We start from the raw sequence: 16,905 nt of genomic DNA, 5'->3' as shown, positions 1-16,905 counted from the left end.
TTGCAGAGGCAGTCAGGATGAGCAACTGCAGGTCAGTCACCATTTATGGCTTTCGCCCCCAGGAGAAAGCACTCTTCACTCTCACAAGGTTTCTGACTTCAGTCCATGGGTTTGGAAAAGTTCATCTGGTCACAGAGTCCCAAGACCAGTGAAGTGGGCAAGTCAGACTAACCTCACCAAGGGGCGGCACATGAGCCTGACCTTCCGGCACCAGCAGGCAGAGCAGAAGATGACTGAGACCACAAATGCAGGTTGTATAGGTTTATTTTTCCAATACCACAAGAGACATACAAGAGCAGTGCTTTTCTCTGGGCAGCCCCGTGGACCAGATCAGTATTAAACTGTACCCTTGAGTGGCCCCAAAGGTCCAAGAAGGAAAAAGACAGCTAGACACACTTGGGCCCCTGCTCCCGGTCTTTGGTAAACAATTTCTTGAGATGACAACTTGGACTTGACCAATACTGTATTTAAATCACATCATTGCCAACTTCTCACTCATGCTTCAGATGACAAAAATGCCACCTCAGATTAAATGGGGAGGAGGGGAGGATAAAACCCTTTTAGGTGAGATGAGCCTCGCCCAAGACACACAAATTTTATATTTCACACAGAAGCACTCGCACAGGGAGACACACCCACTAGAGAGGCAGACTCTGAACTCCGCAGCAAGTCAAGATACAAGAAAAAGGTGGAACAGGATGAGGGAAGACTAACGCAGTAGTATCTCCTCGCTGGAGACGTGTCGGGAGAGGCCGGCAGTAGGCATGGCTTTGTTTCTTCCCAAACCTGCTGTCAAAAAGTTAAGTCAAAAGGAGCCCGGTGGTCCCAGGTATTGCTGTGACAGGTGGTGACCCTGGAGCCAGATCCACAAGGCCTCCTGGGGGCTGCCCAGGGAACTCACCCATGAATCCAGAAGCACTTAACACTGGTGATAGTGATTTGTCACTTATGGCAGCCATCAAGGGCCGGAGGAGAAGAGATGTGGGGAGCTGATGCGTCTGCTCAGTGGTGTGCAAGCAGGCTGGCCCTGGCTCTGCAGGCTGTGGAGAACCCCAGTGACAAATAACAAGTCACCGGGCCAACCCGACAAATCACAAGTCAGTCACTTCCCCCTCATGCCAGGTAGCACAGCCCTTAGTGGCTTTAACAATCGAGGTGGAGAAGCAAATGACACTGCTTTAATGCAATGATGCTGAAGATGTAAAATAGGAAAGAGACGTCGTGTTCTCTGTACAATACATCCATTTACAGAGATGGCCAGTACTGTGTATAACATATAAATACAGGGTAAAACATCAGAGGTGCATAGAGCATACTTACAGAAGCCAAAGGTTCACTTTATACATCCAAGAATAAAGAGTTAAAATATAAAAATAAGAAACACACACTGCTTAGAAATGTAAAATGACTTTCACATACACAGGTGTGTGGAAATGCCCATTCCCAGAGTCCAAGGTGACAGGGCAGGTGGCAAGCAGAGCAGCCACTTGTAGTCATCCTCAGAGCTGACTCACAGGGTCGACAGATGGCATTTTCATAGGAGACACCCTACCCCCCAATCCCACTGTCTAAGCAGGGCTGTGCAAGCTTTCAAAAAATCCGGTGGGTTCGTGGATCATACAGAGTCAGGGAAGTTCTGAACTGGCTGCAACAACAGAACCAAGGGTCAGCTGGCTCCGTCAACTGGCATCTATGACCGAACTGTAACCTGAGGTCAGCAGGTGCTTGATCGCCCTGGGGGGCAATGGGAGTTACTTCAACCCTATGAGGCTTCTTCCCAGACCATCAACTCCCCAAAGTAGCAGAAGGAAAGATGGCAGGGAGGGGGCAGTGGGAGACTTAGCATTCCTGCTCAGTTCACAATCTTCTTATTTCAAGTCCCTCTGGGCATCGGGCAGGGTCCCCTGCCACACCAGGCTCTGTCTGTGAGGGCTCAGGCTTGCCAGCCTTAGGCAGCCCCACAGGTTGCCCCCCAAGAAAGCCCCCTCTAGTAAGACCAGAAGGGTTGACAAGTGACAGAGGGTTTTAGCACTATAAATCTTAGGGGGAGGCAAGAGTGCTCTTGCCTAGACAGACAGAGTCTATTATATCAATGATATTCTGTATACAGATTTAAGATCAATTATTATCAAAATACACACACTAAATATACAATTTTTCCAATGGCCATAATTTATTATCTCACCACAAGGCACAATACACAGAGCTTTGAGGGTCCAATACAGTCGTCGTGACAGAATGCACCACAGCCTTGGCACATGATCATGGCTTTCAGGCTGCAGGCACACTGGAGCGAGATGCTTTCCACCGTGCTGCTGTCGGTGAACATCTGCAGGGAGAGTGACGCACTGTGGCTTGCACCAAAGTTTGCTTTGTGGCTCAGCTGCACCACGCTTCCAGCCAGGCCCCTGGGAAAGGCTGGGGAGCTGGAGGAGTAATTAAAGCTGGTGGAACTCAGCTGGAATTTAGAAAGCTTCCCGTAAAAAGCCTGCTTGATGTTGAGTTGGGAGGGGATGGAAGAAGGCTCCAGGGGCTGAGCCAGCCCTTTCCCTGGCTCTTGGGGGAGTTTCCAGAAGGGTAGGTCCATGACAAAGGGCATCCCTTGCAAGTGACCCACCAATTCCAGAGGACTATGCCCAGCAGCTTTTCTGTTCTCTGAATTTGCACTGAGAGAACCCCCCAATAAAGTCTTTTCATTCTTGCTGCTGCCAACAGAGGCAAGGGGTGGCTTTGGACCCCAGTCTTCCCTTGCAGTTTGCACCCCATCAGACACAGAGTTTTTGCTTGGCCCCAATTTCCTACTTGGAAAAACTGGAGGGATCTCAGCAGGTAATGGCGTGGGGTCCACAGGCCTGGGGCACTGAAGGGTTGCAGCCACATTTCTAGGGCCAAAGAGCTTCTTCCCTTGGCCTCCAGCATTGTTCTGACCACCCGGGGCCCTACCTGTCTGCTCTGGCCCACAGGAGATCACGTTTGGAGATGAGAAGCAAGGCGCTCTCGAGGTAGGGAGCTCTCCTGGACTCTTGCCAGGAGCAGCATGTGAATCACTATACTCCCGGACTGCCTTCTGATCTTCAAAACTAAAGGAAGAAAACTGCTCTTTGGAATCCATTTCTTCCAGTTTCCCAGAGGAGATCATCAGCTTTGTCACTGGACTTAGGGAGTCTAAACTTGGGACCATCTTGGAAATCTGAGGTGCTCCGGAAGCCTGAGCAACCTCTGCCTTTCCAAGACCAGTGCTTGCTTCATGGCTCTCAGGCAGGGGCAGCTCCTTCAACCCTTTTAAAGCAGGGCTGCTTCTGTCAACCACACAAGTGTTTTCTCCAGGACCATGCAAAGGTCCCGTGCCCAGGGGGCCACCACGACTCTGCTCTTTTAGAAGTGGCAGTTGTGAGGATTCTGGCTTGCTGTTACTGTGGGCTGGAGGAAGAACCTTCTCTAGGGACAAGTTACCCTGCAGCAACTGCAACACAAGTGGGTTGGTGGCCTCCACTGAGGACCCAGGCCTGGCCAGGCACAGGGGTCTTGGCTGGTATTCAGTACTGGACAGCAGCAAGGAGTTTGGGATCTTCTGGGGAACAGCACACACTCGAGACACCCAGCTCTGAGGAGAAACCATCCCCTCTGTCCTTGTAACCAGAGTCAGGTCACTGTTCACCTTGGATAGGAAAGTGGATTGCTTCCAATCATGTTTTTCATCCTTGTCCACCAAGGACCCCTTTGTCATTGTGGCTTCGCTAATGTCAGCCTCACTGCTATCCTCAGTGAGGTGGCCTTCAAAGTCAGAGGCTGTATCTGTGGATTCGCTGTGAGGACTCAGTGCTTCAGAGTCTCCATTGATTTGCAGCTTCTCAATGTCCACATGTTTGCCATCGCTGCCAGAGCCACCCATGCCGTGAGGTAGCACTGTGCAGAGTGAAGCAAGGCTGTCAGGGGGTGCCACATCCTTTTCGGCTGCCAATCCCCCAGGAGATGTGGCAACAAGGGTAGCAGCGCTCTCCCAGTCTTCTCTGACCTGAGGCTCCACAGGTGGAACACTTTCTCTGGATCCTGGCTCAGAATGTTTCACCACCTCATCGTTTAACAGGATGGATGTCCAAGCAGCAGCACTGTCAGACACGAGAGCCTCAGTTTTCAGGGCTTTCTGTCTACTATCACTTTCCCTCACAGGTGGGCCTGAGTCACCAAGTCTTAATTCATCATCAAATGGTCTATCCTGCAGGTGGCCAGCCAGTGACGATTCAGGTATGGAACTGGGGGTCACATTTTCCGGATCCTTCAGAGTAGGATTACTGTCAAGAGCCGGGCCAGCTCCTTCTTCCAATATAACAGCTCCTAATGGAGACTGTACAGGACTGTTCACTGGAGGAACACTGGATCCTTGCTCCTCACTCCCCCTTTCCCTGGAAGTAGTGCCAGATTCACACTCAGTTCTACCATCTAGCTGCAAGGTAGGCTGCTCTGCCAACTTTCCAGCCACTGGGGTTTGAGAGGACAGTGGGGGCAAAGCCTGGCATGGCTGATCCCCAGTGGGAGCAACTGAGGGCTGAGAAGCATCTTCTAGCCCCCGTGTGAGTACACCTGGCACCCTCTGCAGTGGGCAGCTTTCTTCCTTTCTGAGAGAAGTCAGGTCTTCTCTCCTGGCTCTGGACATGGCAGCTCCTGCCTGGGTATGCTCCCCATTCAGAGGACAAGGCGGCAATAGTTGTGTTCGCTGTAGATCTGACGTACACTCTCCAGGGGTGCTCGGGGCTCCCCTGGGCTCAAGGTGGCCACAGGCCTCACTACCATCACCACTGCTGCTGCTTCTGCCACCTCCCTCATCGGTGGCCCCGCCGCCACCTCCACCTGGGCCACCCCCACCTCCGATGGCAGTGGTGGCCGCCTCTCGATGGCAATGGTGGCCTCTCGCCCCTCGGGCCTGCAGAGCACGGGCTTTAATGTCTGCGAGGGTCCTGGCACCAGTCCAGCCCCGGTAGGAAGACTCTGTGATGGGGACGATCCGGGGACATATCTGGTAAGTGGGCTGACCTTTAACCACCCAGGGTGGTTTGATACGTGAAAGTTGAATCTGAAAGAAAAGCAAAGGGAAAGAGTTTTAACTGGCTGATCTAATCTAGAACTACCAGTCTTCTCTGTCCTGGGGCTCCAATACTAGGAGCAATACTGGGAGACTAGTAGCTCAGAGGTACTGACCTAGAGAACTAAATCACTGTCCTAAGAAAGAAAATGATTATTTTAAACTGCCTGCCCATGGCACCCCTTCATTCCAAGATTCTGCTGAAAGGCTATGCCACACCTCCAAATTGAATTTCTGGTGAGACTTTATGAGCCGCTGCAGCAAAGAGCCTAATGCTATCTAATACAAGATGAAAAACCCCAAAGGATTTTGATTCTTCAACAGGGTAAATAGAAAAGTGAGGAAGGAAAGAACTGCCTCCCCCCATCCCACCCCCACCCTCATGTCAGTCTCAAGAAAAGCTCTCCTGTAGAAGGCTCTGAGTTCCCACATAATTCAGGCCAGGGCCCAGGGCCTCTGTCCCTTCAAAGGGGGCTCCACAACCTCATGACCCTCCAAGGAAACCAGGCACTAGGGCCACCAGGAATCAAACAGTCTCCTACCCGGATGGGCGGGACTTTGGGCTCCTCTTTAGTGGGCTGTGGCTTTTCGGTGTGAACACTTTCAATTGTGTTACGAAAGGACTGACGATCTTCAAGCCGGGGCTTCTTTTCGGGAAAGGACGCAGAGGCTGCCTGCTCAAAGGACTTCCTCTTCTGATCCTTGGGCTCCTGATCCGCAGTGTCCTGAGACAAGCTGGGAATTCTATCTGGAGATGCAGAGGCATGTACCAAGTTGTCTGGCTCAGTCTGGATTCGGGAAGCCACAGGTTCGCCTGGACACTCAGGACCCTCTGGGCCAGGTGCTGCAGAGGACATGCCTGGCAGCAGGGGACTGCTCACCCCTGCTGAGTCGGTCTTAGCCTCCCTGTTCTTGGAGAGAGGGACGTCAGGTGCCACAGAGTTTGCATCCTTAGCAACATCTGCTTGTTCCTGCTCCTGTTTTTTGTACAGATTCCTTCTGGCTCGGGTTCGGAGATCTGGTCGAGAGCGTTTCTTAAAATGCCCATCCCGCTGTCGGGTGGCTGGACCACGCTGTGGCCGCACTGATTCTCTTGGGACACGCAAACCACTCTTGATGTTGGCCTCCTCCTGGTCCACATTCTGCTGTAATGACTCTTCTTTGGTCAAACCCAATCTGCAAAACAAACTCACACCATCAGTTATAGGCCAGAGAGGACACGTGTCTTTTCTCTGCACAACAGGCACTTAGATACGTAAACTAACTAAATCTACATATATAACGCTAACCACAGAAAAACACACATTCTGCTTCACTGTGAATGGCATTAAGCTAAATGACTCGAGTCACTGCAATCTCCAAATTCTTGTCCAGGACAGATGTTATGTACTACAGCTGTTCCTTAATATTTATGATTTCAGGACCTCATGGACATCAAAGTCCACAGATGTTCAAGTCCTGTGTATAAAATGGCATAGTATTTGCCCAAAACCCACACACATCTTCCCACATGCTTTATTGTGTGTGGGGGGGTGGGGGGGTGCTGGAAATCGAACCCAGAGCCCGTGTATGCTGGACACGTGCTAGATAGGTGCTCCACCACTGAGCTTCCCCCCACCCTCCTCCAGTGCACTTTAAATCATCTCCAGATCACTTACACCCCTACTGCGACAATAACGGCTGTGTAAATAATGTCTTCTTTAAGGAATAATGACAAGGAAAAATGTCTATACACATGCAACTGTTTTTCCCAGATATTTTTGAGCTATGGTTGGTTGAATGTAAAAGGAGAACCAATGGATTCAAAGGGCTGGCTGTACTTTGAGACCAAATGCCTCTACCCTCCCAAACACCCAGATTAGTCAGCAATCCTATCACCAAGGGCCTTACTTCTGTCCGTAATAGTCTTCAAAGAACTTTTCTTTCCATTGTTCCACCTTCTTTTCCTTCTCCATTTCCTGTCGTATTCTGACTTGCATCTCATGAGTAAATTCACCTAGAGAGAAAGATTTTTCTAATGAGTACATTCAGAATATTGATGTCTGGCTTACGACTAAAACTTCTTTAAAATCAGGAGTTTTAAAAAGGACATGTAGCCAGGTGTGGTGGTGCACACCTGTAATCCCAGCAGGTTGGGAGGCTGAGGCACGAAGATCACAAGTTCAAGGCCAGCCTCAGCAACTTAGTGAGATCCTGCCCATAAATAAATAAATATATACATAGGGCTGGGGGTGTAGCTCAGGGTTGAACACCCCGAGGTTCAATCCCCAGTATCCTCTCTCCCCAAAAAGACATGCTCCTGTCTCCTCCAGTGGCTCTCTCATATTATGTTCTTATACAAAATTAATATAGCAGACTGCCTGCTTATCCTTAGAAAGGGTTTCTGACAATGATGGTCCTTGGCTGGCAGGTGAGAGCTTGGGTTTCAAGAGTTCCCATCACCCAGTGAACCATTCACTGTGCCTAAACTGTTGATGCCAACAATATGGTTTATGCTGAACACCCCTCTTTCCTTTCAAGAATCTAGGTATGTGGCCAGCAGTGGCTTCCTTCACAATCAGCCCCAAATAAAAATCCTGGACACCAAAGATTTAATGAGCTTCCCTGGTAAATACTTCACAAGTGTTGGCACAACCTCTCATTGAATTCTGCCTAACTCCACAGAGAGGACCTCAGACCTTGCACCTTGCTTCCCCTGCACTTCACCCCATGTGCCTTCTTCCCTTTGCTAATTCTGCTTTGTACGCTTTTTGTGTAAATAAACCATAACCCTGAATATAACCATATATACAGTCCTGCCAGCAGTCATTAAACCTAGGGGTGGCTTAGGGTCCCCAACACATTCCCCAGATAGCTTGTCTTTAATTTTGTGCGGAATCTACCATTTACTCCGAGTAACTACTGTCCCTGAAAAAGGAGCATGATGTGCCTCATCAGGGTGCACTTTATTCTATCCATCTAGATAATGCCACGATTACTGGAAGGAACAGGCATGCAGAACATTTAAATGATGAAAAGAAGATACAGATGGATATATATATATATATATATATATATATATATATATACACAAGACAGTTGAGCCAAATATCCCGTTGCTTTTTCAGAGCAGCGTGGCACATTAATATCCATTACACATATTAACACTAGAGAAAAGTCTGTCTTCAACTGAACATCTCAAGGAAAAAAAAGAGACTGGTAGAAATGAGTTCTGGGGCTTACATATCAGGAGACATGCACCACCACACACGGCAGGCACACCTCCAACCCTGAGACGAAGACTGACTTACCATCAGCCAGGCGATCCCGCCAGCTCTGAGCCGCGTGAGTGAAAAACTCATTATTGAGAGCGCTGCTGCTGAGGCGCAACAGGCCATCTGTCCCCACCTAGGAGGAGAAAATAATAAATGAGGAAACTTGAAAGAGAACAGGATTCCCAACCCCCTACACAGGTCAAGAGGAGGCTGCACATTTGCACCTGTCTGTCCACTTCGGGCAGGAGGAAGAGGAGCTGCTGCTGGAAGTGTGATGGCAGGGCGTGGAAGGTCCGAGAGTTTATCAGGGCACGGAGGTTGGTGTTGACAAGAATGGACCCAGGCGTCTCAAAATCTATCTCTTCCCCTCTGTTGCGCTTCATTTGACCTGTGATTTTTGATGCAAGAAGAAGCAAATACAGATTTTCAGCTTCTGAAAGCCAAAAAAGCAAATAAAGCAAATGGCAACTCATGAAAAAACTTTGGTGGCAGCACCCAAGCTACCCAGAACTTTGTTCTGTACACAATCTGCTCAATCATCCAGTCCATCCTAACCTGTATGTTACAACTGCTCTTCCCAGGTTACTGTCGTTGCCATCGACCCTAAGAGAACACTGGGGCTTGACTCCCCTCAGACAACACTCTGTACCGTGCTGTGTCACAGCCTGAAGAGGACACTCTTCCCACGGAAAACCAGGCGGGGGCAGGCTCTGAGCATCCCTCCGGGCTGCAGAACAGGCTCCACAGAGCCCAACTGGAGAAAGGATGGAAGTTGTCTAAAAGCAAATCTAGTTAGTGTACTACAGAAAAACCTGCAGAAGCTTCCTGTGAATGAGGTATAATATCCAGGCAATTATGTACCAAGGGTTGGTTGTTCAATGCCAACTGAAATAAATGTCAGTTAACTCTCAAAGCCTAAGTAAATGCTACTTATTTGGGGCGGGGGGGGCACTGCAAATAAAGACCTGTGAGACCACAGATTGAGCATTGCTAAATGGCTGGAAAAGCAGTAAGACAACAAACAAACCTCGTTTCTATGTGGGCAATGGTTTATTCTAATTTTCCGAACCCAAGGTTAGTCTTCTCAATGATTTCATGTGGCCCATCTACAAAACCCCTAGCACGTGGGTCTTAATAAATAAATAGCAATAAAAGATAGCAAACAGTTTACTAGCACTGAGGACGGCCCGACTCAGGGTGAGAGGTGCACAAAACAGCACTGCTGAATTTGTGTGCATCCCCAAAATTCAACACATGCTTCTACTCGACACACTAACTGGGTTATAAAAAAGCAGAGTCTGATAGAAACTACAGATGATGAAATCAAGTGTGGCAGGATGCTACAGAGAAAAGAAAACAGGCATGGGAATCCTCCTCTGAGAAGCTCAAAAGCAATTTTCACTCACTCAAAACACTTATGAAGAAGTACCACGGCAGGCACAGGCCAGGCCCTACAGGGACAAACAAGGAGCAATGTGGCACCATCTATGCCCACAAGGAGTTCACTCAATCTAGCAGAGATCTATACGTGAAGTAACAAAATACAAGGTAAAAGTAAAAATAAACTGGAAAAGGAACTGGAGCAGAAGACACTGTCTTCTTACTAGGCCTGTAGGGCCCCTTTACAGGCAGAGAAATGAGTGCCAAGCCACTCACCTGTGGCCGGCTTCCGGAAGCCTCTCAGGAGCGGGGCAGGGTCCCGGGCGACCTCGGCCTGGCCACGAATAGCAGCGCTGCCCAGGGCCAGAGAGCCGCTGCTGCTGCTGGACGGGCTGCCACTCTCGCCATCGGCGTGGCGGCCCGAGAACCCTGAAGGCACAGCATTCCACTGGTCAAAAGCATCACACGCCGAGCCCGTGACTCTCAGACAAGCTTACTTCTCCCAGTTCTCCCTGACATGCTGCCAGAAATACTGGGGTGCTTCCATCTCCCAGCCCTGGGCTGACAATCACCACCTCATGGTCTGGCTTTAAAATATCACCTTAAAAATGCCAAACCACAAACTTCATTTGTACAGCACTACACCTTTTCAAAGCACTGGCACAATCCTTCATTGGCTGCTCACGACTGCCCTGGGAGGCAAAGAAGAGGGTACACGGCAGAGCCTAGCACCAGGACCTGTGGCAGGCCGCACCACACAGCATGCTGCCTTCCAGAGAGAATGGGTCTCCCAGTTCTTGCTCAACAGCTCTACTGGCATCACAATGCTAGGTCAGAGACTGCTGACACAGGGAGGCCAGGTCCCCAGGACCTGAAGAAAAAGCACCACAGTCACAAGTCTACACATACCTGATGCAGATTCCACGTGGGCCCCGTTTACCTTCAGAGGAGTCAGCACAACTCGAGGGAGCATCACCCCAGTCTTTTTCTTTTGTTTGTTTGCCTGTATTCCCAGGGGATAAAAACAGAGCCTGAGTCATCTGCAGCACCCCCCTTGACCCTATCCTACCCACTCTCTTGTAAATATGCAGTGAGATCTGCCAGGCAATGCCGACAACAGACTGATGAACATTACTGAGCTGTGTGCGGGCCACTGTGCCAAGCACCACCCTAAACTGAAAAGAATGTATGGTTATCCCCATTTTACAGATAAGGAACCTGTCCACAGATGATAAGTGGCAAAGTTGTCATTCAAATAGCCAAATCCCAAGCTCATGTTCTCAGTACTCAGCACTGTACTATACTCTGCCCTGGAAGTTCACATGTACATTACAAAAAGGAAAGGAATCACCCAGGTATGTAAATAGAAAAGGGCAGGGGGAATCACTCTGCTCTCAGACCCCAAACCCCACTTCTGGCAAGCATATGAGAAAATAATACAAATACTATTGGTGAAGATGAAAATAGTATCAAAATGTTCATAACACTGCCAGTGGAAGAATAAACCAGCAAATAATCATCATCATCATCATCATCATCATCATCTAAAGCTCAGTTTTCCTGTGGCCCACTTTTAAGTGATACTAAAAGGTGAAGACCATATTTAATTTTTTTCACTCTTTAAACATGTTCACAGATAGCTATAGGAGGAATAAGAATGCCAACTATGCCTGAATTCATTCATCCTCCTGGCCTGGTCACCAACTCTCCTCCCTACCTGTGAGGAAGCTCTGTAGCTGTCCCTGGGATTGGGAAGGGGCCGACTCTGAGATTCTGTAGAACAGGATGCATTTGAAGATGTTTCATCCAGAGATACTGGCAGAGTAGAAAATAAAGGTTAGTTCCTAGATGCTCCTTGGCGCTGTCCCCCCATCTCACTGGCACTTACCATCGTTTTCACCACTCACAGTGCTGGCTTCATTAGATCCACAGCTCTCCACATCGGCCGAGTCTTCTGGCTCCTCTCCTTCCACTGGAGCTGGATTTCGAGACCACTGCAGGGCATCCTTCTGTGATAGCAAGTTACAACTCAGGTGAACAAAACTCTACAAATTCTACTACAAGTTCAGTAGTCATTCCTAAATTTGTATGCTTTTGGAGAAGAGGAATTTGATTGCTGCTTCTTTTTTTGAGTGTTTATCCAAAGGCTGATATGTTAGTCCAAGTGCTCTGCCACTGAGCTATAGCCACAGCCCAGGCAACTTAGAATATTGGTAAGTTCCTATCCCTTTCAAACTAAGCTTTTTCTCAGCAAAGTCATTTTATTAAAAAAAATCATTAAAATTAGAGATATTGCTGGGCATGGTGGTGCACACCTGTGATCCTGTCAATTTGGGAGGCTAAGGCAGGAGATCTCAAGTACAAAGCAAACCTCAGCAACTTTGCAAGACACTGTCTCAAAATAAAAAAAATAAAAGGGGCTGGAGATGAGGTTCAGTGATTTAAAAAAGTCTCTGGGTTTAATCCCTGTATCCTCCCCCGCAAAAGTTAGATATACTTTTGTATTCAATAATTCATTATACAGCATTACAAATCAACATTTATGGAGCATCTCCTATAAGCTACACCATGCTAGTTCCTAGGTTGGGGTGAGAATCAGGCCCCTATCTTCAAGGAGTTCATGTGAGTAGAGAGAAAAGAATATGGATTATAATATAAAGGGCAATAATAGAGGTATATACATAAAGCTGAGGCATCCCAGAAGAGGGGGTGACTAACTTAGTGAATTGCAATAAAGGGAACATGGGAGTACAGAGCATGAGTAAGGATCAGAGAGGAAAGGCTTCCAAGGGAATGTGATGCTTGAGCTAATTTTTTTAATTGGTTGTAGATGGGACAGCATGCATTTATTTATTTATTTTTATGTTGCGCTGAGGATCGAACCCAGTGCCTCACATGTGCTAGCTAGGTAAGCGCTCTATCATTGAGCTACAGCCCCAGCCAGTTGAGCTAAGTTTTAAAAGAAGTTTGCTACTAGGGAAATAGTTTGGCCATGGGTAAACCCAAATATTTTTTGAAAAAAAAAAAATTTGAACTCAGGAAACTAAATGTAGGGGTGTAGGGAAATGGATAGGCATACGGCTAGAAAAGACAGCAAGAAGGCAGATGATTATACAATGTGTGAAGAGACTGAGACTTGGATTATTCTGGAGGTTCCAAAGGATACTGACTTAGAGAATGATTTTTAGAAATTTTCATTTTAGAAGCCTGAAGGTAAGAAGAGAAGCTATTTTTCCTAGGAAAATCTTTTTCTGTTTTCATAGTGACAGTGAAGCTATTTTTGCTAAGACATGAAAACTGTCACCGTTCACTGTAACACTGAAAACACAATGGAGTATAGAAAAGAGATCTACCCTATATTTCACCTTCTCCAAAGTTTCCTTGAATGGTCTCAGAAGTGAACTCCACCTAAGGACTTGCCTAAGGAAAACTCAGAAAGTGTATCACACCTCAAACCTAGGAAGAAGGCTGGGGACACAGCTTAGTGGCAGAGTGCTTGCCTAGCATATATGAGGCCTGGGTTTGATTCCAAGCATTGAAAAATCAATCCATCAATCCAGTAAGGAGTATGAACAAATACTAGGAGCTAGAGAGCAGAGATAAGGTGAAACAAGAGGAGAGTAGGGTCACTAAATAAGAGTATGTATAGAAGAGTAGATAAAAATCATGATTCTGTATCTTTAATATACCATAAATTTAAAAGGGGAACTCATAACAATCTAACATCAATTTCATGGGTCGCTTGAATCATTAAAGTTTCCATCAACCTAGTTTTGTTAATTATAAGCTAAAATCATGCTGTCTTAATAAAAAGAAAGCAGCTTTTTTAGATTTTTATTTCTTTTCCCTACTGGCCATAAATGCTCCTCAGAATTAAAAGCTAAGGAAAATTTTTAGTATGAATCTTACAATTATGTTGTTGACTGGCATGTTCCTTGGAATGACAAAAAAAAATTAATCTCTCAGGTAAATAAAGATAAAATACTCATCAATGAATAAAACAGGTCTATTACAATGGCAAACTTGACCCCAAAACTGGCAAACATATGAGAAAATCATACAAATACTATTGGTAAAGATGGAAATAGTAAATGTATCAAAATGTTCATAACACTGCCAATGGAAGAATAAACCAGCAAAAAAATCTCAAGAGCATAATGGTTGAACACTCTAGCCAAAAAGCTTGGGACCATTAATGCTTTGGATTTAGCAATTTTTAAAAATTTGAAATATCTGCATACAATAATGTTAATGGTTGGATCTGGTACCCAAGTCTAACCATGAAATTCATCTGTTTTAGGGGCTGGGGTTGTGGCTCAGCAGTAAAGTGCTCACCTAGCATCTGCGAGACCCTGGGTTTGATCCTCAGCACCACATAAAAATAAATAAATAAAATAAAGGTATTGTGTCCAACTACAAGTAAAAAAAAGAAATTCATCTGTTTTACATACAAGTTATACACATAGAGTGAAATGATTCAAACAATACCTTTAGTGTTACTGCACTTTAACTACAACCCATCACTTAAGCTCAGATATGGAATTTTCCAGTTTTGGATTAGGAATACTCAACCTATGTACTTTTTAACCCAATAACATCATTTTTTAAGACATAAAAAAACACTATTAAAAAATTTACAATTTAACTATATTAAAATTAAGACCCTATACTCATCAAAATATAGTGTTAGTGTACACAAGGTCAAGTTACCTGCAGAGATGGAGCATATACTTCTAACTCACATAACCAATAAGAACCTATATCTAGACAACTTAAATCAGAAGAAGGCAACCCAGAAGAAAAACAAAAGATGTGAATTAGGCACTACATAAAAGAGCATATCTAAATGGCCAAAAGACACATACACAGAAATATATTTAACCCCACTAACAATAAGGAAAACATGAAATCATGCAAATTGAAACCACAATGAGGGCTGGAGATGTAGCCAAGTAGCAAGTGCTAACAGGGATATGGAACTTGTCACTGAAAACTGAGCCAATCACTTGAGAATATACTGTGACAACTCAAAGATAAAAACCTCCTGTAACTCAGCAATGTCACTCCTAGGTATGAATTCCCTAGAAAAATCTATGCGTATGCACAACCAGGATGTTCACAGTAGCATCATTTTTAACTTGGACAGTTAACAACCAAAGTAGCCATTGATAGTAGAATCAGTAAATAACAGTGCATTCATTAAATGATACAGTAATTTTTTTTAAAAAATGAATGAACTGTAGCTACCCACAACAACATGGATGGATCTTAATAGAATACTGAAAGAAGCCAGCAGAAAAGAATGCATACTACAATGAGTCCATTTGTTTAAAAAAAAAAAATCCCCGCCCCCGCCAAACAGGCAAAACTACTAGTGTTAGTGATGTAGACACGGGTAGTAAACAAAAAAGAAAGAACTTCCATAAAGTCAGGACAGTAATTACCTGTGTATGTGTTGGTGGGAGCGGGGGTGCACAAAAGAGGGCTCCTAGCTGTTTCCATTTTTTTTATCTTGACCCAAGTGGCAGTTGCAAGGGTGTTCATTTTACTATAATTCATTAAGTTTACTCTTGTGTCCTATATGTTTTATCATATTATATTTATATAATAAAAAAGTCTGAAATCAAAAGATAAAGTATTTTCATTTAAAATAAGCTGTAAAATATTTAATGACAGGAGAAATGTTCATGATATAACAAGTGAATCAAGCAGTTAAATTCCTATGAGTCCATCATTTTTTTAAAACGACATTTGCATGAATGTGCTGGTTTAGAGAAAAGACCAGAGAAATAGTAGAAGAGTTGATCAGCATGATCTTTAGGTGATGGAGTTGTAAGTGGCTTAGTTCCTTTTTAATTTGGGATATATTCTATAATTGACAAGTATAAAGTATAATCAAGAAAATAACATTTTGCTGGGCATAGTGGTGTGCCTACAATTCCAGCAGCCCAGGAGATGGAAAAGATGCAAGAGCAAAACAATACAAAGAACACTCACTTTTAATGTTTTTACCCATATTCACCTATTATTAACTAATAATAGTAAATACATTAGTAAAGGCAATTGGGAAAAGAGGCTAATGATGAAAAAAAAAAGAAGAAAACTATAATAATAAATAAACCTAAAAAAAATTCATAACTTGAACATTTTAAAACAAAAGGCACTTTGAACAAAAAGTGATAAAGTTTAAACTGCCCAAGATTTGATTCTCACCTAAAAATATAAACAAAATCTTGGGTATGCTTGTCCTTTCTTCATGGGTCTGAGCAAAAAAAAAAAAAAAGGGACTGTCTCTAAGAAGACTAATCAATGCAAATTATTTTTTTTTTTAATATTTATTTTTTAGTTATCAGCGGACACAACATCTCTGTTTTGTATGTGGTGCTGAGGATCGAACCCGGGCCGCACGCATGCCAGGCGAGTGCGCTACCGCTTGAGCCACATCCCCAGCCCGCATATTATTAAAAATTGAGAACATACCAATTGTTCCTAGCCAGCTAGAGTTCCTAACCAAAGCATAAAAAAAGAAGAAAAATTTATAAAATCAAGAGTGTCTTAATTTCCAATAGCATAATTTATCTAGACTGAATACTCAAGAAATTCAGATCTACTAAGAGAATTCAATCAGGTTGTTAGATTCAAGACCACAGTTAAAAACTGAGTGATCCTAACATTAACAATAATATCACCAACAAGAAAATTTAACATCAAAGAATATAAATTATCAGAAATAAATTCCACAAAAGAAATAGCAATCATTTAATGAAGAAAAATTTAAAAGCTTTGCGAAAGCTTTAAAACCTAAATAAATGGAGAGCTACACCATTTTGTGTGTGTGTGTTGAATCAAACTCTTAATATGATTCAACACTGTAAAGATATCAACTTTCTCCCCCAAAGTTGTTTACTGACTGAATGCAAGTCCAATAAAAGTCTATTTTTTGTAGAACTTGAGTTTACATGGAAAAGCAAAAGGCCCCCAGCAGTCAAGATATTCTTGAAGAACAAGATGAGAGGATATGCTTTTTAAAAGCTCTTGTAATTAGATGAGTAGAATGGTGGTTGCTAGGGACGATTCTGCTTAAGGGTATGGGGTTTCTTTTTGGGGTGATGCAAATGTTCTGGAATTAGATCAATGATGACTGCATAACTTTATGAATATACTAAAAGCCACTGAACAGTACATTTTAAA

General features: G+C 44.8%; 1 protein-coding gene across 5 annotated transcripts in view; it reads right to left on the bottom strand.

The window, feature by feature from the left end:
* Positions 1-246: 246 nt before the first annotated feature.
* The window catches only part of Asxl1 (ASXL transcriptional regulator 1), a 74,844-nt gene continuing 58,185 nt past the window's right edge, over positions 247-16,905 (bottom strand). For 3 of the 5 annotated variants that reach the window (XM_046433237.2, XM_046433239.2, XM_058575552.1), the window contains 9 exons: positions 11,603-11,723; positions 11,432-11,529; positions 10,624-10,717; positions 9,991-10,143; positions 8,559-8,722; positions 8,371-8,467; positions 6,971-7,076; positions 5,623-6,256; positions 247-5,071 (listed from right to left, as the gene is read on the bottom strand). In XM_046433237.2, coding sequence (XP_046289193.1) covers positions 2,177-5,071; positions 5,623-6,256; positions 6,971-7,076; positions 8,371-8,467; positions 8,559-8,722; positions 9,991-10,143; positions 10,624-10,717; positions 11,432-11,529; positions 11,603-11,723 — 4,362 coding nt within the window. In that variant the 3' untranslated portion in view covers positions 247-2,176. The other 2 variants (XM_058575553.1, XM_046433240.2) reach the window with 2 other exon arrangements.

Source organism: Marmota monax, unplaced genomic scaffold, assembly GCF_021218885.2.
Source record: "Marmota monax isolate L192 unplaced genomic scaffold, Marmota_monax_Labrador192_F-V1.1 WCK01_AAM20220418_F8-fsc00014, whole genome shotgun sequence".
NCBI classification, from domain to species: domain Eukaryota; kingdom Metazoa; phylum Chordata; class Mammalia; order Rodentia; family Sciuridae; genus Marmota; species Marmota monax.
This window is presented reverse-complemented; position numbering and strand designations above follow the sequence as displayed.